This window comes from Trichomycterus rosablanca, chromosome 1, assembly GCF_030014385.1.
Source record: "Trichomycterus rosablanca isolate fTriRos1 chromosome 1, fTriRos1.hap1, whole genome shotgun sequence".
Classification (NCBI taxonomy): domain Eukaryota; kingdom Metazoa; phylum Chordata; class Actinopteri; order Siluriformes; family Trichomycteridae; genus Trichomycterus; species Trichomycterus rosablanca.
Genome location: NC_085988.1, coordinates 12677229 through 12703210, shown reverse-complemented (window position 1 = coordinate 12703210; position 25982 = coordinate 12677229). Strand labels below are relative to the sequence as shown.

At 42.2% G+C, this 25982-nt stretch overlaps 1 protein-coding gene across 1 annotated transcript in view; it reads left to right on the top strand.

Moving 5' to 3' along the window:
• The window catches only part of kcnk9 (potassium channel, subfamily K, member 9), a 109139-nt gene extending 83984 nt beyond the window's left edge, over positions 1–25155 (top strand). The window contains exon 2 of the mRNA XM_063018164.1: positions 24248–25155. Coding sequence (XP_062874234.1) covers positions 24248–25155 — 908 coding nt within the window. The remainder of the gene's footprint in view (positions 1–24247) is intronic.
• The last annotated feature ends 827 nt before the right edge of the window (positions 25156–25982 follow it).

Here is a 25982-nt window from a genome sequence, read left to right as displayed (position 1 = left end):
TTATTTAGACGCACTACTTACACAGAGATTACACCGATTACGTCAACGCAGTTTTAGCTTACTAAGCTAACACAGTTAGCCTCAGGCGGCACAACCCGCTAGCACGCCAGCTAACGTCTCCCTCCGTGTACCGAAAATGGTTAAACTGTCCCTGACGAGCCTGAATTTACAAATAAACGACACTTGTGCACCTTTATACAAATTAAACATTAATGAGAATTTATTTACATTTGAAAAGAACTCTGTTGGTTGCTCCACATATATTCGTTCGCCGTGTCTGTAGTTTTTTGTGAGAAAAGTCGTGCCGCACTGAATGCTGGGATTGCCTTCAGCGCTGAGAAAGCGTCGGACGCTCCCTCGTTATTCAGTCAGATTATCACTCAGAATTAAGGCGCCTCAGTAGGAGCATTTTAAGGGATCTAAGAATTTAGACACGCCCTCTTCTCAGGAGTATAGGATGATGTGAAATGCGTCTATGTAGAGAGATCACCAGGTTTCCAGAACATTTAGCTCATTCGTCTTCAGCAATGGGTGTGGCTGACACACCTAAGCTCAGTAATTAAAGAGGGTGTCCACAAACTTTTGATTGTGTAGAGCAGGGTTTTTTAAGCCACCCACATTTTGTCCATGATTTTGTCCATAAACGATACATCTTACTCTCTCTGTTATTGGTCTTCATCAGTCATGTGTGTTTAGTGCATGTGACATCACAGAGGCGCCATTTTGGAGGTATTGTTTATGTCAGCGATACAGTGGAGGGAGAAGCAAAGTCGCTCGCATTACTTTTTTACTCTTTTGTAGCAGTAAAATCTAGAGAAACAGAAGTGAAATGCGAGGATACAAACTCAGCATTGATGCCGGGGCCTGTTATTTGGATAAATTATTATCTGTTAACAGCACTGATAAGCTTGCAAGTGAGTGAAACAGCAACCAAGCGGTAAATGTTTGTATTGTTAATGCTGCTTTTTTTGCACAATGATGTGCTGTACAGAGGAACCTGGATTTAACTGACTAAAAGGGGGAAGCACTGGTCCGTAAAATGCAATTGTTCCAAAACAGCGAGGTTTTTTATTTTTCAGGGGGTGTGAAACATACACAAACACAGAACTAAAGTCCACAAAAGTGCTAAACATGTACAGTGTATCACAAAAGTGAGTACACCCCTCACATTTCTGCAAATATTTTATTATATCTTTTCATGGGACAAAACTATAGAAATAAAACTTGGATATAACTTAGAGTAGTCAGTGTACAACTTGTATAGCAGTGTAGATTTACTGTCTTCAGAAAATAACTCAACACACAGCCATTAATGTCTAAATGGCTGGCAACATAAGTGAGTACACCCCACAGTGAACATGTCCAAATTGTGCCCAAAGTGTCAATATTTTGTGTGACCACCATTATTATCCAGCACTGCCTTAACCCTCCTGGGCATGGAATTCACCAGAGCTGCACAGGTTGCTACTGGAATCCTCTTCCACTCCTCCATGATGACATCACGGAGCTGGTGGATGTTAGACACCTTGAACTCCTTCACCTTCCTCTTGAGGATGCGCCACAGGTGCTCAATTGGGTTTAGTCCATCACATTTACCTTCAGCTTCCTCAGCAAAGCAGTTGTCATCTTGGAGGTTGTGTTTGGGGTCGTTATCCTGTTGGAAAACTGCCATGAGGCCCAGTTTTCGAAGGGAGGGGATCATGCTCTGTTTCAGAATGTCACAGTACATGTTGGAATTCATGTTTCCCTCAATGAACTGCAGCTCCCCAGTGCCAGCAACACTCATGCAGCCCAAGACCATGATGCTACCACCACCATGCTTGACTGTAGGCAAGATACAGTTGTCTTGGTACTTCTCACCAGGGCGCCGCCACACATGCTGGACACCATCTGAGCCAAACAAGTTTATCTTGGTCTCGTCAGACCACAGGGCATTTCAGTAATCCATGTTCTTGGACTGCTTGTCTTCAGCAAACTGTTTGCTGGCTTTCTTGTGCGTCAGCTTCCTTCTGGGATGACGACCATGCAGACCGAGTTGATGCAGTGTGCGGCGTATGGTCTGAGCACTGACAGGCTGACCTCCCACGTCTTCAACCTCTGCAGCAATGCTGGCAGCACTCATATGTCTATTTTTTAAAGCCAACCTCTGGATATGACGCCGAACACGTGGACTCGACTTCTTTGGTTGACCCTGGCGAAGCCTGTTCCGAGTGGAACCTGTCCTGGAAAACCGCTGTATGACCTTGGCCACCATGCTGTAGCTCAGTTTCAGGGTGTTAGCAATCTTCTTATAGCCAAGGCCATCTTTGTGGAGAGCAACAATTCTATTTCTCACATCCTCAGAGAGTTCTTTGCCATGAGGTGCCATGTTGAATATCCAGTGGCCAGTATGAGAGAATTGTACCCAAAACACCAAATTTAACAGCCCTGCTCCCCATTTACACCTGGGACCTTGACACATGACACCAGGGAGGGACAACGACACATTTGGGCACAATTTGGACATGTTCACTGTGGGGTGTACTCACTTATGTTGCCAGCTATTTAGACATTAATGGCTGTGTGTTGAGTTATTTTCAGAAGACAGTAAATCTACACTGCTACACAAGCTGTACACTGACTACTCTAAGTTATATCCAAGTTTCATGTCTATAGTGTTGTCCCATGAAAAGATATAATGAAATATTTGCAGAAATGTGAGCGGTGTACTCACTTTTGTGATACACTGTACATATGATACACAGTTAAATAAACAACATAAATAGATACAGGAATATGTCATGTAAAACCTGTAAATAAATATTAAAATTGGTGTTCTGTTCTACTGGGGAGGAATTTCATTTACCTTGTGTGGTGGAGATGTTTTTTTGCCGTGATGGTATAGTGAGGACTCAGAGTTTCTATTATTCTGAGTCTGAATCTCTGCTGGTGGTTACTGGAGCAGTGCTGGTGCAGAACTGAGCATAAAACACAGACAAAAAGGCGAGAACACAGCTCAGGTGGCACAGCGGTAAAAACACACGCTGGAACCAGAGCTGGGATTTTGAATACATCGTATCGAATCTCATCTCTGCCTGCCGGCTAAGGCTGAGTGGCCACATGAACAACGATTGGCCTGTTGTTCAGATATGGGCGGGACTAAGCCGGATGGGGTCTCTCTCTCATGACTGGTGCAATTACGACCTCTGCTGGCTAATTGATGGTGCCTGCACAGAGTTGAGAAAAGAGTGCTCTCAGGGTGTGTCTCTCCGTACACAATGCTGAGATACACTGCACTCGTGAAAGTGTGGGTGACAAGATGCATACGGCATGTTGCCCACGTGTCGGAGGGGGCGTGGGTTAACTTCGTTCTCCTCATTTAGAGCAGGGATCGGCATTGGTGGAGAGGAAGCATGACGCAATCGGGCAATTGGACGCCCTAAAAAGGGAGAAATAATAGAGAAAATGCATAAACAAAATATATTCAAAAGGTGAGAACAGAGCGAGCCTCCCGACAAAATAAAGCCTATCACTCATGTAAACAGAGAGACGTGCGCTGACTAGTGGACAATTACTGAGCTACTGGTGTTGTTACGCTTCTCAAGGGAATTTTAAACAATCGGACCGGACGTTTGTTTTCGAGATTTTGTCCGTTAAATGGAGGTCCGTTAAATGGGGGTTGCTCTGTACTTAGTTACATTTACGGCATTTAGAATCAGAATCAGAATCAGAATCACTTTATTCCGCCAGGTATGTTACACATACGAGGAATTTGCTTTGGTGATACACTCAGTAATACACACAACAGTCCACATAGTAGTAAAACAATACACATAATAGTACAGACAATTACACATGTATGACATGTAACATAGAACATATTTAACAGACCCGACAGCACACGGACTGTTAACCAGTATTTACCGACATTTGCCCAAGAGAACAACTGTGGTTAAAAAGTGTTACAGCTCTGGGGAAAAAGCTGTTAGCGTGTCTGGATGTGTTTGTTTTTATTGTCCTGAGTCTTCTGCCAGATGGAAGAGTCTGAAAAAGGTGATGTCCAGGATGAGAGGGGTCTGCTGTAATTTTGCCGGCACGCTTCAGCACTCTGCTGTTGTAAATGTCCTGAAGCGTTGGCAGACTACATCCAATGATCCTCTCCGCTGTCCTGATTATACGCTGGAGTTTGGCTCGTTCATGTGATGTTGAGGAACCAAACCAGATGGTGATGGACGATGTAAGGATGGACTCTATTATTGCTGCGTAGAACTGGATCAGCAGACTCTGTGGCAGGTTGAATTTCTTCAGCTGTCTCAGGAAGAACATTCTCTGCTGAGCCCTCTTGGCGATGGAGAGTGTGTTCTTTTCCCACTTTAGGTCCCTGGATAAGCCCCTAGCAGACACTTTTTATCCAAAGCAACTTACAGTACTGTGACAGTATATTGTCTAAGCAATTGATAGTTAAGGGCCTTGCTTAAGGGCCCAACAGTGGCAACCTGGCAGTGGTGGGGCTTGAACCAGCTACCTTTTGATTGCAAGTCAAGTACATTAACCATTAGGCTACAACTGCCCTAGTTTTTTGTCTGTGTTTACTAACAAGTACAAATATTAAAATTTGACATAACTGTACCTGATTGCTGTCCTGATTTGCACACACTCTCAATAGCATTGGTTCTCTGTACAATCTGGTCTCACTGTGGTTTACAAGACGTAACATAAAGCCTCCACAAGGAGGCGTTCACGTACATGTTTATTTAATTATCATTATTTTTCTCTGCGACCCATTTCTTTTGAAAAACCCTGGTGTATCGTACAAAAGGAACTCCATTGTAAACAGGATTTAGGTTTGGTATTATGAATCAGACCCGGACTCATGCGGAGCGTAGCATACTCTTGCTTCTCTGTTTTGATAGAGCTCGTAACGTCTGGCATCCGCTCTCCTCGGCTCCCTCGTGCATTCTGATGCTCTTATAACTGGTTGGCATTATATTTAAATGGTGACTCAGCACCTGGAGAGAGCCGAGTAACCCTCTTACACACACACGCCATTCACTGTAAATAAACTCCCACGCCCGACAGATTTAATCCTGTTTGGCGGCTCTGCGTGCTGCCCACTCCACGCTGCTCTCAGATCAGAGAGATAATCACAGTGAGAGTGGGGTGAACTGTGGAACCGTACAGTCACATGGTACTACTGACACTATTACATCATCATCATCACGTTTCTACTGACACTATTACATCATCATCACATGTTACTACTGACACTATTACATCATCATCACATGTTACTACTGACACTATTACATCATCATCATCACATGTTACTACTGACACTATTACATCATCATCATCATCATCACATGTTACTACTGACACTATTATATCATCATCATCACATGTTACTACTGACACTAGTACATCATCACATGTTACTACTGACACTATTACATCATCATCACATGGTACTACTGACACTAGTACATCATCACATGTTACTACTGACACTATTACATCATCATCACATGGTACTACTGACACTAGTACATCATCACATGTTACTACTGACACTATTACATCTTCAACACATGGTACTACTGACACTATTACATCATCATCACATGTTACTACTGACACTAGTACATCATCACATGTTACTACTGACACTATTACATCATCATCACATGTTACTACTGACACTATTACATCATCATCATCATCACTTGGTACTACAGTACTGACACTATTACATCATCATCATCACATGTTACTACTGACACAAGTACATCATCACATGTTACTACTGACACTATTACATCATCATCATCATCATCACATGTTACTACTGACACTATTACATCATCATTATCACATGGTACTACTGACACTATTACATCATCATCATCACATGGTACTACTGACACTATTACATCATCATCACATCTTACTACTGACACTTACATCATCACATGTTACTACTGACACAATTACATCATCATCATCATCACATGTTACTACTGACACTATTACATCATCATCATCATCACATGTTACTACTGACACTATTACATCATCATCATCATCACATGGTACTACTGACACTATTACATCATCATCATCACATGTTACTACTGACACTATTGCATCATCATCATCACATGTTACTACTGACACTATTACATCATCATCACATGTTACTACTGACACTATTACATCATCACATGTTACTACTGACACTATTACATCATCATCATCATCACATGTTACTACTGACACTATTACATCATCATCATCATCACATGGTACTACTGACACTATTACATCATCATCATCATCACATGTTACTACTGACACTATTACATCATCATCATCACATGTTACTACTGACACTATTGCATCATCATCACATGTTACTACTGACACTATTACATCATCATCATCACATGTTACTACTGACACTATTACATCATCATCATCATCACATGGTACTACTGACACTATTACATCATCATCATCACATGGTACTACTGACACTATTACATCATCATCATCACATGTTACTACTGACACTATTACATCATCATCATCACATGTTACTACTGACACTATTACATCATCATCACATGTTACTACTGACACTATTACATCATCATCATCACATGTTACTACTGACACTATTGCATCATCATCACATACGACAAAGCTACACCATAACTCAGGGTGGAGTAAGTACCAAACTACCAACCATCTTACCTACATACAAACCTACCTACCTGAATACCTTCAAACAAGCATACATACCAACCTACATATCAACCAACCTACCTACCTACATACCAACCCACCTCCCTACATACCAATCTATCTAAATACCTACCTACATACCTACATATTAATAACCAACCTACCTACATACCAACCCACTTCCCTACATACCAATCTATCTAAATACCTACCTACATACCTACATATTAATAACCAACCTACCAACATACCAACCTACCTCCCTACATACCAATCTATCTAAATACCTACCTACATACCTACATATTAATAACCAACCTACCTACATACCAACCCACTTCCCTACATACCAATCTATCTAAATACCTACCTACATACCAATCCACCTCCCTACATACCAATCTATCTACATACCTACCTACATACCTACATATTAACCAACCTACCTACATACCAATCCACCTCCCTACATACCAATCTATCTAAATACCTACCTACATACCTACATATTAACCAACCTACCTACATACCAATCCACCTCCCTACATACCAATCTACCTACATACCTACATATTAACCAACCTACCTCCCTACATACCAACCTACCTACATATTAACCAACCTACCTCCCTACATACCAACCTACCTACATATTAACCAACCTACATACCAACCTACCTACATATTAACCAACCTACCTACCTACATACCAACTTACCTACCTACATACCAATCTATCTACATACCTACCTACTTACATATTAACCAACCTACCTACCTACATACCAACCTACCTACCTACATATTAACCAACCTACCTACCTACATACCAACTTACCTACCTACATACCAACCCACCTCCCTACATACCAATCTATCTACATACCTACCTACATACCTACATATTAACCAACCTACCTACCTACATACCAACTTACCTACCTACATACCAACCCACCTCCCTACATACCAATCTATCTACATACCTACCTACATACCTATTAGGAAGCCTGTAGTAGCTGGTGAACGTGCCCCGGGTTCCCAGCGAAACAGGTCTTACAGAGCTCAGAAAACAAAGGCTTCTTATAGTAAGCCTCCCAATTAGGGCTGATCACCCGCAGCTGGGGGCTGGCCTACTTAAGCCAGCTCCACTCAGCAGCGGGTGTCGCACCTTTGTTTGTTTTCACTCTCATTGTGGCAGCTCGTCCACGCTTCGTTTGTAGCCATAGGTGGTACCCCTGGTGGCACAAGGCCATCCGGGTGTGTAAACCGTAAGGTTGAGGTAGTTAGGGTTTTCTTTCTACTTTCTTAGAACCAGCGTGGTGCGACGCCGTGCAGTCCTCGAACTGCCGTTTATTTATGTGCTTAGCATCTAGCTTTAGCGGTTTCATTCAGCGCCGTCATTCAGCGCTGGTAGTAGCTTCGGCTTCAGAGCCTTTAGTTAACCTGATCATTGGATTCCTCAACTGCTGGGTGGCGACTCCGTAGAGTAAGCGGTTATCCCGCCAACATCCCCGGTTCGAATCCGCATATCTGTCTAACTTTACTTGTTTTTTGCTCTTTTGTTTCAGATCGGTGTACCTCAGCCCCGCGACCCAAGGCTAAGAGCACCCGATCGAAACCCTCGCTAGCCCACCGCAGTGCTGGGGCTAGCGTTCAGTGGAGGTTCTCTCCCGCACTCATTCACCGGAGCGCTTTAGGCGCTCTCGTGCTTTTGTTTTTCCAGCGCTACGTTAGCACAGTGGTAACGCTTCCGGCTATCACGCCTGAGACCCGGGTTTGCGTCCCACTTTCTTCATTTGTTCCCTTTTTGCATTTTTTTCATTTAGCTGCGTCAGCAGCTTCCGTCGGAGTTTCCGATCGGTTTTTTGTTCTGTTTTTGTTAACTGTTTACCTTTCCGTTGTCCTTATTAAATAAATAAAATATTCTTTTATTTTTACTTCTGCGTTTGTGTCCCTTTCTTCCCACGTGACAATACCTACATATTAACCTACCTACATACTGTACATACCAACCCACCTTCCTACACACCAATCTATCTACATACCTACCCACATACCTACATATTAATCAACCTACCTACCTACATACCAACCCACCTACCTACATATTAACCAACCAACCTACCTACATACCAACTTACCTACCTACATACCAACCCACCTCCCTACATACCAATCTATCTACATACCTACCTACATATTAATCAACTTACCTACCTACGTACCAACCTACCTACCTACATATTAACCAACTTACCTACCTACATACCAACCCACCTACCTACATACCAACTTACCTACCTACATACCAACCCACCTCCCTACATATTAAACAACCTACCTCCCTACATACCAATCTATCTACATACCTACCTACCTACTTACCAACCCACCTTCCTACATACAAACCTACATACATACCTACTTACCTACCTACATACCAACCTACCTACATACCCACCAACCCACCTACCTACATACCAACCTACCTACATACCAACCTACCTACCTACATACAAACCTACTTACATACCTACATACCTTCTTACTTAGATACCAACCAACCTACTTACATACATACATACCTACCTACCTACTTACATACATACATACATGCATACCTACTTACTTAGATATCAACAGATACAAACAGTGAACACTGCTTATACCCTTGTATCCTTGTACCTTGCTGGTACCCTTGTACCCTACTTGTACCCTTATACCCTACTTGTACCCTGTTTATACCCTGCTTGTACCCTACTTGTACCCTGCTTGTATCCCTAAACCAAGCTTGTACCCTACTTGTACTCTTGTACACTGCTTGTACCCTTGAACCCTGCTTGTACCCTTTTGTTGCTTGTACCCTTGAACCCTGCTTGTACCCTTGTACCCTACTTGTACCCCTGAACCCTGCTTGTACCCTTTTACCCTGCTTGTACCCTACTTGTACCCTGCTTGTACCCCTAAACTTTGCTTGTACCCTTGTACCCTGCTTTTACCCATGTACTTTGCTTATACCCTGCTTGTACCCCTAAACCCTGCTTGTACCCTTGTACCCTGCTTGTACCCTTTTACCCTTGTACTTTGCTTATACCCTGCTTGTACCCTACTTGTACCCTACTTGTACCCTACTTGTACCCCTGAACCCTGCTTGTACCCTTGTGCTGCTTGTACCCTGCTTGTACCCTTGTAAAGACACTGCTTAACACGGCTGGTGTTTAGAACTTCACCCCCACCTGAACACATTTGGAATGAATTGGAATGTCGCTGCCTGACCTCAGAAAAGCTCCTTCGAATGAATAGGGACGACTCCTAACTGCCACAGTTCAAAATCCTGTGTGGATCCTGTTATAGCTGCAAAGGAAGCTCAATTTTTACACCTATGATCATGGTCAGGTGTCCACATACTTTTGGCCATACAGTGTACTCTGTTGAGCAGTAAACCAGGCTGTTTTAATATTTATACGCATGTATTCCGCTTCTAATTGCTGAACTTTCACCTCACCAGGCTCGGCTTCTCTCTCCTCCTCAGAAGCAGCGCTGGTATCGATCGGATACTCGGCGTGTTTTTACGAGCGAGTCCGCTGCGTTTACGCGTCCGAGGGTCAAAGAGCCGCGAGCGCTCGGAGAAAAGAGAGTTTTAGCCGTTTCGCCGGTCGCAAATCGAATCTATTGAGCGCTCTGTGTTAAAAATAGAAAGCCTAAACGGCCGGCGGAGGGGGGCGGAGGGGGCGGTGGGCGTTCGGGGACCGCTGAGAGATCGATGCTCATGAGTCCAAATGAACAGCAGAAACATGTTTAGGTTCTCAGCGGGACGGACGGGTAATGCGTACGGACGTCTGTTTGCCCTGCGCTTCCACCGTGGGCGTCGTGTGGGCGAGTTGGATCAAAGGCTTTCAGTATTCACTATGCGGCCAAAAGTATGTGGACACCTGACCAAGAGCTTGTTAGACATTGGCATTAATATGGAGTTGCAGAAGAAACAGATTGCACTTTTCTGTCAGGGTTTTCCACAACATTTTGGAGTGTGACTGTAGGAATTTGTGTCAGTTTAGTCGAAAGAGCATGATCTGAGGTCAGGGCACTAATGGCACACAAGGCAACACAAACGACGCATCAAAACAAAACACAAAACTGAATAAACTTCATTAATAAAAATGCTGGCAATCTGGTCCCACTGTGGTTTACAAGGTGTAACATAAAGCCTCCACAAGGGGGTGCTCGTGTACAAGTTAAATTTTTATGTGCCTGTTAAAATTCGGTTAACTATTATTATGATTTATTAATTATTATTATGATTTGCACACAGGGACACGGCCATGCTGAAATAAAAAGGACCTTCCCCAAACTGTTGCTACAAAGCTTTAAGCATTTAATTTAATATGATTTATTCTGTAGAATGGGGGCGGCACGGTGGCTAAGTGGGTAGCACTGTCACCTCACAGCAAGAAGGTCCTGGGTTCGATCCCCAGGTGGGGCTGTCCGGGTCCTTTCTGTGTGGAGTTTGCATGTTCTCCCTGTGTCTGTGTGGGTTTACTCCGGGTGCTCCGGTTTCCTCCCACAGTCCAAAGACGTGCAAGTGAGGTGAATTGGAGATGCTAAATTGTCCATGACTGTGTTCGAGATAACCTTGTGAACTGATTAACCTTGTGTGACGATAAACTACCGTTTCCTGTCATGAATGTAACCAAAAGTGTAAAACATGACGTTAAAATCCTAATAAACAAACTGTAGAATGGATTTTACACACCAGAACTTAGTAATTAGTGTCCAAATACTTTTGGTCATATGGTGAATAAACAGTAGAGCAGGTCAGCCACTCACTCACTCACTCACTTTCTTAACCACTTATCCAATTAGGGTCGTGGGGGGGTCTGGAGCCCATCCCAGCTTTTCAATGGGTGCAAGGCACACAGTAACACCCTGGACACGCCCTGGGCACCAGTCCATCACAGGGCGCAGGTCAGCTAATTTATTATTATTTTTTTAATTAAAGGGGGTGTAAACTATACCTTTCTATTTAAAAAAGGGGTGGAGCAGCAGTCTGATATGCTAACTCATCACTGCGGAGACCTGGGATTGAATCGCTAGCGGGTTGTGCTGCCTCAGCTCATTGGTTTGAATTGTGTTAGCTTAGTAAGCTAAAATTGCGGTGACGTAATCGATGTAATCTCTGTATAAGTAGAGCGTCAAAATAATCTGCCTTATAAGTTCGATGTCTTATTAGAACCCGCTCTACTGAGGCAGCTGATCAGGTAGGCAGTAGGCAGCAAGGCAGCTCACTAGGATTACAGACAGACCTGCAGTTGTTGCAGGCGCTCTGAGCAGCTTCTATGTTGTGACACCAGTTTATACTTTTGTGGTTTTGCCCTCGTGTTTAATCAAAAAATGTCTTTTTTTATCCAGTCATTATTTACGTTATTTAAAAATGACCTGTCAGTCTCATCTTCATCCTCCGTCTCACCACCCATGTTAACGACCTTTCTTCAAGAGTGTTGTTAGCATTAATTAGTAGATTTAGCTCAATTAGCTATCATTAACTGCCGCTTAGATCAGACATCCCAAGTCTCCCGGAAGTTTCGGGAGTCTCCCGCACATACATAGCGGCTCCCGCAAGTCAGATGAAATCTTCCGGAATCTAGAACGAGCGGCCAAGAGCGACACAAACACTCACGCAGGCCACACAGACTTTTTTCCCTATCGCGTATTAAATCCGTTATCTGATATACAATCTAGCGCACTGTGTAGGGAACATAAATCAATTGTCTAATATACTATCTAGTGCACTATGAAGGGAACATAAATCCGTTATTTGATATACAATTTAGTGCACTATGTAGGGAAAATAAATTTGTTATCTGATATACAATCTAGTGCACTGTGTAGGGAACATAAATCAGTTGTCTAATATACTGTCTAGTGCACTATGTAGGGAACATAAATCCGTTATCTGATATACAATCTAGTGCACTGTGTAGGGAACATAAATAATTATATAATACACTATCTAGTGCACTATGTAAGGAACACAAATCATCATCTAGTTATATTTTCTAGTGCACTATGTAGTGAACATGAATGCGTTTATCTAATACACTTTCTAGTGCACTATGTAGGGAACATAAACCAATTGTCTAATTCACTATCTAGTGCACTACGTAGGGAACATAAATTCATATCTTAAATACCATCTAGTGCACTATGTAGGGAACATAAATCCGTTATCTGATATACAATTTAGTGCACTATGTAGGGAACATAATTCTGTTATCTGATATACAATATAGCGCACTGTGTAGGGAACATAAATCAATTGTCTAATATACTGTCTAGTGCACTATGTAGGGAACATAATTAATTATGTAATACACTATCTAGTGCACTATGTAAGGAACACAAATCATCATCTAGTTATACTTTCTAGTGCACTATGTAGTGAACATGAATGCGTTGTCTAATACACTATCTGGTGCACTATGTAGGGAACATAAACCAATTGTCTAATTCACTATCTAGTGCACTACGTAGGGAACATAAATTCATATCTTAAATACCATCTAGTGCACTATGTACAGAACATAAATCCGTTATCTGATATACAATTTAGTGCACTATGTAGGGAACATAATTCTGTTATCTGATATACAATATAGCGCACTGTGTAGGGAACATAAATCAATTGTCTAATATACTGTCTAGTGCACTATGTAGGGAACATAATTAATTATGTAATACACTATCTAGTGCACTATGTAAGGAACACAAATCATCATCTAGTTATACTTTCTAGTGCACTATGTAGTGAACATGAATGCGTTGTCTAATACACTATCTGGTGCACTATGTAGGGAACATAAACCAATTGTCTAATTCACTATCTAGTGCACTACGTAGGGAACATAAATTCATATCTTAAATACCATCTAGTGCACTATGTACAGAACATAAATCCGTTATCTGATATACAATTTAGTGCACTATGTAGGGAACATAATTCTGTTATCTGATATACAATATAGCGCACTGTGTAGGGAACATAAATCAATTGTCTAATATACTGTCTAGTGCACTATGTAGGGAACATAATTAATTATGTAATACACTACCTAGTGCACTATGTAAGGAACACAAATCATCATCTAGTTATACTTTCTAGTGCACTATGTAGTGAACATGAATGCGTTGTCTAATACACTATCTGGTGCACTATGTAGGGAACATAAACCAATTGTCTAATTCACTATCTAGTGCACTACGCAGGGAACATAAATTCATATCTTAAATACTATCTAGTGCACTATGTAGGGAACATAAATCCGTTATCTGATATACAATTTAGTGCACTATGTAGGGAACATAAATCTGTTATCTGATATACAATTTAGTGCACTATGTAGGGAACATAAATCAATTGTCTAATATACTGTCTAGTGCACTATGTAGGGAACATAATTAATTATGTAATACACTATCTAGTGCACTATGTAAGGAACACAAATCATCATCTAGTTATACTTTCTAGTGCACTATGTAGTGAACATGAATGCGTTGTCTAACACACTATCTGGTGCACTATGTAGGGAACATAAACCAATTGTCTAATTCACTATGTAGTGCACTACGCAGGGAACATAAATTCATATCTTAAATACTATCTACTGCACTATGTAGGGAACATAAATCCATTATCTGATATACAATTTAGTGCACTATGTAGGGAACATAAATCTGTTATCTGATATACAATTTAGTGCACTATGTAGGGAACATAAATCCGTTATCTGATATACAATTTAGTGCACTATGTAGGGAACATAAATCCATTAACTAATACGCTACCTAAAGCATTATGTAAGAAACATAAGTCTATTATCTAGTACACTATCTAGTGCACTAATTAAGGAACATAAATTATTTTCTAATATACAATCTAGTGCACTATGTAGTACACAATAATTTGTTTGTGATGCGAACAGTTAGCTTAGTACCTCAGTTAGCAGCTCCTAAATGTTCTGTTATCACCCATATCCTTTGGTGTGTCCGAGAGGTTTTTTAGCTTTTTTTCTTTTTTTTTTGGGCTTGGGGGGTCGGGGTCGAGGTCCGGGTCCGGGGGTACCTCCCTGAAATGAGTTTTTGCAATTTGGGATGTCTGGCTTAGATGCCCAATTCTTTACTCCACAAGGACCCTCAAATAGGGTGGCCACATTCATAGTCACAAAAAGGAGGACATTCCACCCCCAAAAGGAGGACGTCATACCAGGAACAGGGGGACATGATACTGCAACACACAGAATGAAACCAGAACCCATATAACAGAGTTTTTGACCAATTTAAGCAAGAATTCTATAACAAATTACTGTACAACCAAATGTTGTGTCTACTTTTGATATATTTGGCATTTTCACAGCATTCCTGAGCATGAGAGCTGACTAATTGACTCATGTAGAGGTGTATGCAGAACAGAGCGAGCGGGCGAAATTCAACCACCCAATCACAGACTAGCATTTAGGAGGGCGGACCTTCGATAGGTAGCACTATAAGCAGTCAAATGAGGCTGTTAAACCAATGAAATACAATGCATTTGTTTTGACATGTACCTGAGCCAGGGACAGATAATATTGATAAAAGATGTAACCAGTTCACTCCAAAAGGCGGCACGGTGGCTAAGTGGGTAGCACTGTCGCCTCACAGCAAGAAGGTCCTGGGTTCGATCCCCAGGTGGGGCGGTCCGGGTCCTTGCTGTGTGGAGTTTGCATGTTCTCCCCGTGTCTGCGTTGGTTTACTCCGGGTGCTCCGGTTTCCTCCCACAGTCCAAAGACATGCAAGTGAGATACTAAATTGTCCAGGACTGTGTTCCATATAACCTCGTGTGAACTGATGATCTTGTGTAATAAGTAACCATTCCTGTCATGAATGTAACCAAAAGTGTAAAACATGACGTTAAAATCCTAATAAACAAACAAACAAACAAACACTCCAAAAGGAGGATCTTTAAGTGTCCGTCCTAGCGTTGCATGGGTGGAGGACTGGCAGCTGAAAATCCGGACTGTCCGACCTAAAGCCGGACGGCTGGCCACCCTACCCTCAAATAGGGTTGCCAACTTTCAGAACTGGAAATAAGGAACACCCTGGGCTGGCGGGTTGGCAGAAGGCATAGTGTGGGGGATGGGATGTCGGGTGTTTACCTGAGCGGGAACAATCAACATGTCAATCAACAATCAAAATGTTGTATTTAGGCTGTTTAACATTTATTATTTTCATTTTTTATAATAATAAATCAGAACCATATTTTTGGCAAAACAACATAAAGAACATCATGTAACATTTATTCTCAATAGTGCAAACAATATTTTTACATAATCCATCTTCACACTGACATGCAGCCCCGGTTCTGGACTGCGTTGCTTAGTGAGTGAGAAAATCTTGGGGGAGCAATGCCAGACATCCCAAGTTGCAAAAACTCATTTCAGGGAGGTACCCCCGGACCCGTGTATAAAAAACACTGCCCGCCCACACTAAAAACTGATTGGCTGACTGACAGACTCTTTGCAGAGAACAGGCCAACCAGAACTTTCCCTGTTTTGCATGCGCTTCATGAATATGCACACGAGGGAAGCGCGTTACCACAAGGTAGGCTACCACAGCGCGATCGGGGAAAAAGTCTGTGTCGCCTGCGTGCGCGTTTGTGTCGCTCTTGGCCGCTCGATCTAGATTCCGGGAGATTTTATCTGACTTGCGGGCATCAGGGAGCCGCTATGTATATGCGGGAGACTCCCGGAACTTCCGGGAGACTTGGGATGTCTGCAATGCCCACCCCAGCGCCCCCATAGCGCCGGCCCTGCTTGCGTTACTTTAGTTTCGCCCTAAGCCGGATTCGAACCTAGGGCGGAAAAATATGCACGATGCGTGCTGCCCACTGCACTACTCAAACAGCAGAACAGTAATCATGTTGTTATGCTGATATGCCTGCGCACACACGGCGTTACTAAGAGTCAAAATGAATACTTAAAATAATAACCAAACGCTTTCTAATTCCCACGGTAGCAGCAGTTTCCTTCTGTTTCATACATATCACCCTGTCTCAGTCTAATCTGCAGCATTTCTCTCCCACTGATAAAAATAGGGAACAAAGCTTGTCCAGTATCAGTTCAATACGGAATGCGATGTTTAGTTTCCAAATAAGGAACTCTGTATTCTGTATTTTACGGGACGGTTGGCAACCCTACACTCAACTGCCAACCGACTGCCTGATGAAAAAAAAAAACATGCTGGAAGCAAAAACAGGATGCAAAAGAAACTCTAGATTTTTGGGACTCATCTTCCTACTAGCTAGGTACAGTTCTTACAGGTACAGCAACATTTGGTTGTAAGAATAGCGTGTTCCTCTATACGGGCTAGGGCGCTGTAAAAATCTGCCACTTGCTGGGGTAAAGAAGCAGCCACATCTCGTTCTTGCTCCTTGTTCTAGCACTTCTATGATGTTATAATTCTATTGTTTAGTATTTTGTAAGTATAGATTCTTGTTGGTGTAGCATTTAGTAAAGGGTTTAGCTTAAGCATTAGCTTATATGTGTGTAATAAAGTGTTTGCTTTATAGCTTTAGTAGAGATTAGCTAATGCATTGTGTTTTAGCTACTAGCATAGCCCTCGTATAGTGGTTAGCGTAGTGTAGTATTCCTTCGATCTTGTATTTTCATTCTTCGTGTTGTGTGTTTCTCGGTGTAGCATTTAGCTTAGCATTTCACAGCATCTTCCTCATTCTGGTGTGTGTGTATTCACCTTTTGTAAATTAAACATGCACCTAGCATTATATTGTATTAGTCTCTTGATGCATGCTCAATAATCCAGGTACACAAATCCACAAAGTTGAATCAGTTCATCTGGACACAAGTTTGTTGTAGAGATACGTTTCGCCACTCATCCAAGTGACTTCTTCAGTCTGAGCTGGTGGTGAATAACCCCAACCTTATATGCAGACGATTTGCATGACGACTGATCACCGCCCACAGCATAACAATGAAACCGGTGATCAGGTCCATATGCAAATCACAATGACCATTAATTACAATGGCCATGTGTGCCTTTCACACATGATTGGGGTATAGCTCCTATTACGGCGTTGTAAGATGGTGAGAGATGCAGTGAAGGTCAGTAACGCGTTACTTACTCTAATCTGACCGCATTTTTCAGTAACGAGTAATCTAACGCGTTACTATTTCCAATCTAGTAATCAGATTAAAGTTACTTATCCAAGTTACTGTGCGTTACTGTTTTTGTCATTTTCCTTAGTAAAAAGATATATATTTGCTTTCTTCTTGCGTCTCGGGGAGTGACGGCTGGCCTATGCGACAGTTAAGTCACGGGCTGCGTCTGGAATCGGTTACTTACAGAGTGTGCACTAGATTGGAGGAAGTGTGCACTACTCGGCCAACGCCGAGTGATGACGTGGGGACGTGATGACGTAATATCACCATGGTTACAGACTCATTACAAATCCCACTCGCCAAAATTTTGGATATTTATCGTCTTTTTGTTATTTATTTGTCTTTAAAAATGTTATTTTATTTATCTTACTTACACTTGTGAACAGAGGACTTAGTTTTCCGCGTCTTTCTTGTTTCTTATTCCGCTTCAATCGCAGCTCCAGTTGCATTATGGGATACATTAGCGGACCGCATTATATAACTAATGAAGTAACTTGTAATCTAACTTAGTTACTTTTAAAATCAAGTAATCCATAAAGTAACTAAGTTACTTTTTAAAGGAGTAATCAGTAATCAGATTACTTTTTCAAGGTAACTATGCCATCACTGGAGAGATGTACTCTCAGGCCCCCTCTCCGGTTCAGGGATGGTCGTTCCCTCTTCACATAGGTGGCCTCTTTGACTCCTCGTTCAATCCAGTGTTTCTCCTTGTCAAGGATCTGCACACGTATCTCTACAACAAACTTGTGCCCAGATGAACTGATTCAACTTTGTGGATATATTGTATTAGCTGTTGTGTTTTGTTCCTCTTTGTTACATTATGTGAACATTTGACTCACTTTATGTTTGGATCTCTTCAAAATTGGACTATTTGGGATTTCACACCATATAGTGTTTGTTAAATACACTATATGGACAAAAGTATTGGAACACCTCTTCTAATTATTCAATCCATGTGTTTCAGCTACAACAGTTGCTAACAAATGTAATAAATCAATTATATAAAGGAAATTCAGGGGTCCAAATACTTTCAGCCATATAGCGTATCTATTATATACTTTAAGCGTGTTGCTATTGTAAGACATGATGCTTAGGTATTCGTTTGTAACTCAGGATGAATGAAATATTTTATTTAAACCAATTTGTTGTCATTTCTGGCTGAACAACATTACTGTCCATTAGCCAACCGCTAACACAAAGTGCTTTACATCCATCTAGCTCGTGATATAGCCAAAAAGGTGTCTACCATGCATAAAAGTTCCGGTTTGTGTTTTTTGGCTCTGTTGGTTGTTAAAATGCAGCTTTAGTTTATATTGCATGGATAAACGTCGAGCTTGGCTGTTTTTTGAAAGAATCCGAGGCTCCGTCTCCGCGTCCCATCCATCAGCGCCACACGCATTAGAAAAGCCTTGATAGCTTCCAAGTGACTCAGCAACATCTAGCGGGTTTTTTTAACCGCCAGATAAAGCCTCATTAAACTAAAAGCTTTACTGGCTCATCCAAACTTCCTGCCTTCTCTGAAGCAATAATGCCCACCGCCTTCCTGCCACCCTCCTTCCTCCCTGTACCCGCACAGACCCGAGCCAGGGGGGGAGGAGACAAGACATGTGACTAATCAAACTCGCCCACTCTGATCTCCAGACCCACGCCAGATTCAATGATTCTCTGTGTGTGTGTGTGTGTGTGTGTGTACGTATGTGTGTATGTTTGTGAGTGTGTATGTATGTATGTATGTACATGTATATGTATTTATGTGTACATAAATGTATGTGTGTGTATGTATGTATGTATATATATAGTACATGGCTGAAATATAATACAATAACTGTGTGTGTGTGTGTGTGTGTATGTATGTACAATATATATATATATATATATATACTGTATATATATATATATATATATATATATATATACTGTATATATATATATATATATACTGTATATATTGTACATGGCTGAAATATAATACAATAACTATATGTGTGTGTGTGTATATACAGTGTATCACAAAAGTGAGTACACCCCTCACATTTCTGCAAATATTTCATTATATCTTTTCATGGGACAACACTATAGACATGAAACTTGGATATAACTTAGAGTAGTCAGTGTACAGATTGTATAGCAGTGTAGATTTACTGTCTTCTGAAAATAACTCAACACACAGCCATTAATGTCTAAATAGCTGGCAACATAAGTGAGTACACCCCACAGTGAACATGTCGAAATTGTGCCCAAATGCGTCGTTGTCCCTCCCTGGTGTCATGTGTCAAGGTCCCAGGTGTAAATGGGGAGCAGGGCTGTTAAATTTGGTGTTTTGGGTACAATTCTCTCATACTGGCCACTGGATATTCAACATGGCACCTCATGGCAAAGAACTCTCTGAGGATGTGAGAAATAGAATTGTTGCTCTCCACAAAGATGGCCTGGGCTATAAGAAGATTGCTAACACCCTGAAACTGAGCTACAGCATGGTGGCCAAGGTCATACAGCGGTTTTCCAGGACAGGTTCCACTCGGAACAGGCTTCGCCAGGGTCGACCAAAGAAGTTGAGTCCACGTGTTCGGCGTCATATCCAGAGGTTGGCTTTAAAAAATAGACACATGAGTGCTGCTAGCATTGCTGCAGAGGTTGAAGACGTGGGAGGTCAGCCTGTCAGTGCTCAGACCATACGCCGCACACTGCATCAACTCGGTCTGCATGGTCGTCATCCCAGAAGGAAGCTGACGCACAAGAAAGCCCGCAAACAGTTTGCTGAAGACAAGCAGTCCAAGAACATGGATTACTGGAATGCCCTGTGGTCTGACGAGACCAAGATAAACTTGTTTGGCTCAGATGGTGTCCAGCATGTGTGGCGGCGCCCTGGTGAGAAGTACCAAGACAACTGTATCTTGCCTACAGTCAAGCATGGTGGTGGTAGCATCGTGGTCTTGGGCTGCATGAGTGTTGCTGGCACTGGGGAGCTGCAGTTCATTGAGGGAAACATGAATTCCAACATGTACTGTGACATTCTGAAACAGAGCATGATCCCCTCCCTTCGAAAACTGGGCCTCATGGCAGTTTTCCAACAGGATAACGACCCCAAACACAACCTCCAAGATGACAACTGCCTTGCTGAGGAAGCTGAAGGTAAAGGTGATGGACTAAACCCAATTGAGCACCTGTGGCGCATCCTCAAGTGGAAGGTGGAGGAGTTCAAGGTGTCTAACATCCACCAGCTCCGTGATGTCATCATGGAGGAGTGGAAGAGGATTCCAGTAGCAACCTGTGCAGCTCTGGTGAATTCCATGCCCAGGAGGGTTAAGGCAGTGCTGGATAATAATGGTGGGCACACAAAATATTGACACTTTGGGCACAATTTGGACATGTTCACTGTGGGGTGTACTCACTTATGTTGCCAGCCATTTAGACATTAATGGCTGTGTGTTGAGTTATTTTCAGAAGACAGTAAATCTACACTGCTATACAAGTTGTACACTGACTACTCTAAGTTATATCCAAGTTTCATGTCTATAGTGTTGTCCCATGAAAAGATATAATTAAATATTTGCAGAAATGTGAGGGGTGTACTCACTTTTGTGATACACTGTATATGTATATGTACTGTAGTACATGGCTGAAATATAATACAATAATTATTGGAAGACGCACCTGTCAGTGCACTCACAGTGGTGGTTCCAGGCCTGGATGGAAACAGGACGGTGGCGTCAGGAAGGGCGTCCGGCGTAAAACTTGATCTGTTGAGTCTAATATGAGGACCAGATCTAACAAGACATGTGACTAATCAAACTCACCCACGCTGATCACCAGAATTAATGACTCTACTGCTGTGTTTGTGTGTGTGTTTATGTATGTGTGCATGTGTGTATGCATGTGTGTGTATGTTTCTGTGTGTGTATACTGTATGTACGTATATTTGTGTATGCAAGTTTGGGTGTGTACATGCACATTTTCTGCATTTAGCAGATGCTCTTATCCAGTGCGACTTACAGAAGAGCTTCCATAGTGAACATTTCATTACTCTAGTTTAAGTACAACAGTCCAAGAACACAAATCTGCTGAAACCTGTCAGAACCAAAGTGTGTGTGTGTTTTTTTTTTTTTTTTTTAATTTGTGTGTGTGTATGTAAATTTGTATGTGTGTGTATGTAAGCATGTGTGTGTATGTATGTACATAAGCATGTGTGTGTATGTAAGCATGTGTGTGTATGCTTAGCTTGTCATTATAAAGCCCTGAAACACCAAGAGCTGAGCAAACATACCAGTCCCCTCATCCAACTGGTCCTGAGTCACTACACCGATACACAACTAACACACACCGACACACTAATAACAAACACAGACACTCTAATAACACACACCGATACACTACTAACACACACTAACACAATAAAGGAACAGGAGAAATCTGCGAACCCAATTAGAATAAACCAAATTACACAAAAACTCAGAACTAAATATCTGAATTATTGGGAAACTGAAACTAAAACTCAAAGTAAAATGCAGTTTGTTATTTGTTGTTATTTGGCCCTAAACAGACACTACAGTGCAGCAGATTATCTGAGCACAGTATCCGACCCTAAATTAAGAAACACCATGACGAGGTACAGACTGAGCGCACACGACCTGGCCGTGGAGACGGGGCGACACACCCGGTCCTGGCTGCCCCGGGAGGAGAGGTTGTGTCAGCACTGCACTCTCAGTACAGTAGAGACGGAGCTGCACTTCCTCACCCGGTGTACCAAGTACCACCACGTCCGCTCCCAATTCTTCCATAAATTTAATAACATCATCAACAACTTTACCTCCCTCCCAGACCCCGACAAACTGCCCCACCTACTGGGGGAGCACAGAGAGAGCTGCACACTAGCAGCACTCTATACTCACACCTGCCACCAGGTGAGGGACAGTGGGTGACCATGTCTCATACACACACACACATACACACACACACCAAACATTTTTTACTACCTCAATATTGTAAATGTCACCTTTTTAATTGTTCTTATTTGCACTGTTTATATTAATATTTTATTCTATTTTATACGTTTGCACCTGTAACTGTTTTGTATACTGTATATTTGTTCTTATTGTATTTTAATTTTTTTATTTCTCTGTAACTGAGCTTTGGCAATACAAATGTCCTATTTTGTCATGCCAATAAAGCTTTTTTTGTATTTGAATTTGAGTATGCATGTATGTAAGCATGTGTGTGTATATTTGTGTGTATGTATGTTTGTGTATGTGTGTGTATTCATGTTTCTGTGTGTATGTGTATGTATGTTTGTGTATGTGTTTGTGCTGGGCAAGCAGTAGCCTAGTGGTTAAGGTACTGGACTAGTAACCAGAAAGTCGCTGGTTCAAGCCCCACCACTGCCAGGTTGCTGCTGTTGGGCCCTTGAGCAAGGCCCTTAACCCTCAATTGCTCACACTGTATACTGTAATGTAAGTCGCTTTGGATAAAATGCCGAAAATGTAAATGTATGTGTATGTACATTTGTATGTGTGTGTATGCTTGTTTGTGTGTATGTACATTTGTTTGTGTATGTGTGTTTATGCTTGTGTGTGTGTATGTGTGTAGATATGGTTGTGTGTGTATGTGCGTATGTACATTTGTATGTGTGTGTATGCATGTTTGGGTGTGTGTGTGTTTGTTTGTGAGTTTATGCTTGTTTGTGTGTATGTACATTTGTGTGTGTGTGTGTGTTTGTGTGTATGTATGTATGTATGTGTGTGTGTATGTATGTGTATATAATTGTGTATTTGAGCGTGTGGATGTATGCTCCTATGTGTGTGTGTATTTATGTTTGTATAAATGTGTATTTATGCTATGTGTGTGTACGTATGTGTTCGTATGTGTAGGTATGTTTGTGTGTATGTACATTTCTGTGTGTCTATGTGTGTATTTGAGTATGTTTTTGTATGTGTGTATGTGTATATGTGTGTGTGTGTGTGTGTATGGTTGTGTATATGTGTATGTATGTGTGTGTGTGTACTCCTCTCAAAAGATAAATAAAATCAGACTCTTTCTGCAGGAAAACCAAACAAATCAGATTTTGTTCTCATCTAGAAAACCCAATCAAATCTGAAGTGAATTTGAGCTTTTTATTTAATCACTGGGGTTTTCCAAGGAAGAACTTTCTCCTGCACAGAAGATCTTTTACACATCTCACATCTGCTTAAAATCACACATGAAACGCAGCTACATAAATCTGAAACACTCGGGTTCTGAGATGTTCCTGAGATGTTATAATAATATGATGGACGTTATAAGCTTCTGGTGTAACATTAATGTCTCTTTCTCTTCCTTCTCAGGTTACGGCCATGCAGCTCCAGGCACGGATGCTGGAAAAGCCTTCTGCATGTTCTACGCGGTGCTGGGCATCCCTCTGACCCTGGTGATGTTCCAGAGTCTGGGCGAGCGCATGAACACGTTCGTGAAGTATCTGCTGAAGCGGATCAAGAAGTGCTGCGGCATGCGCATCACCGAGGTGTCCATGGAGAACATGGTGACGGTGGGCTTCTTCTCGTGCATGGGCACGCTGTGCATCGGCGCGGCGGCCTTCTCGCACTACGAGGACTGGAGCTTCTTCCAGTCCTACTACTACTGCTTCATCACGCTCACCACCATCGGCTTCGGAGACTTCGTGGCTCTGCAGAAGAACCGAGCGCTGCAGAGGAAGCCCCTGTACGTGGCCTTCAGCTTCATGTACATCCTGGTGGGCCTGACGGTCATCGGCGCCTTCCTCAACCTGGTGGTGCTGCGCTTCCTGACCATGAACAGCGAAGACGAGCGGCGGGACGCCGAGGAACGGGCCTCGCTGGCGGGGAACCGGAGCAGCGTGATCGTCCACATCCAGGAGGACGCCATGCCCGGACGGATTTCCAGACGGAGGCGCGATATTAAGTCGGACGTGGCCGATTTGCAGTCCGTGTGCTCCTGCATGCACTACCACTCGCACGATTTCGGCAGCTCGGCCATGCTGGCGGGCGAGGGAGGAGGACGCGCAGGGTTAGGGTTGGGAGGGAGGCCTTTTGCACACCAGAACTCCTTACTATGCCAGCCGAGGTACTTCCACTCGCCGGTCACGTACCGCATCGAGGAGATCTCGCCCAGCGCCCTGAAGAACAGCTTCCTGCCCTCGCCCATCAGCTCGGTGTCGCCAGGCTTGCACAGCTTCACGGACAATTCACGCCTGATGAGGCGACGCAAGTCCGTCTGAACGGAAAAGCCTATCCAGGGACACGGGCGCCGCCCACGCACTCTTCCTAATTTTCAATAATGAGAGTATTTATTCAATACACACACACACACACACACACACACACACATACACACATACACACACTGCAACCACAAAGCTGCTCCTTAACCAAAATATTTTGCCGGTTTATTTCCTCTATTTGTTCGGTTCTCGTGATGAGACGCAGATGTGCACCCCAGGCTATAATGAAGGGGTAACATAATGGGGGTGCTTTCATAACAACAGAAATTTGATAAAACTCTGAGTCTCTTAATTATGGGATAAAAAGCATGAAGCATGGAAATTTTTTATTTATTTTACTATTTTTTTTCAGGAACACGGTACATTAGCAGGCTGCTGTTTGCCCCCCTCCTGTTTTTATTTTATTATTATTATTATTATTTTTAAGAATCTCCCCTTGAAAGCCTTGAATTTTATGAGCTGACGATGCACACTGAGCTCAATACGACGGGAGAGATTATTTTTACAGGGAGAATGATAAAAAATAATGTGTTTTATCTTTAAAGACGTCTGTACGTTGAGCAGAATCTCAGAATTTCAGGATCTCAGCATCTCAAGTGCCACACATGTTCATATAAGAAAACAAGGTAAAAAATAAAGAAATGTATCAGGACTTGATATTTTTTACAAGCGATTTATAGATCTTACATAAGATCTGAAAATTAACAACACCCATTTGTTTCAATTTATTGCCAATTCAATGCCAATTTACTGTCGCCCGCCCGAGCATGTGCATCAGTTGTCATCCACGTGTGTTATGCCTTATTTTCCGTCCTCTTACTTTT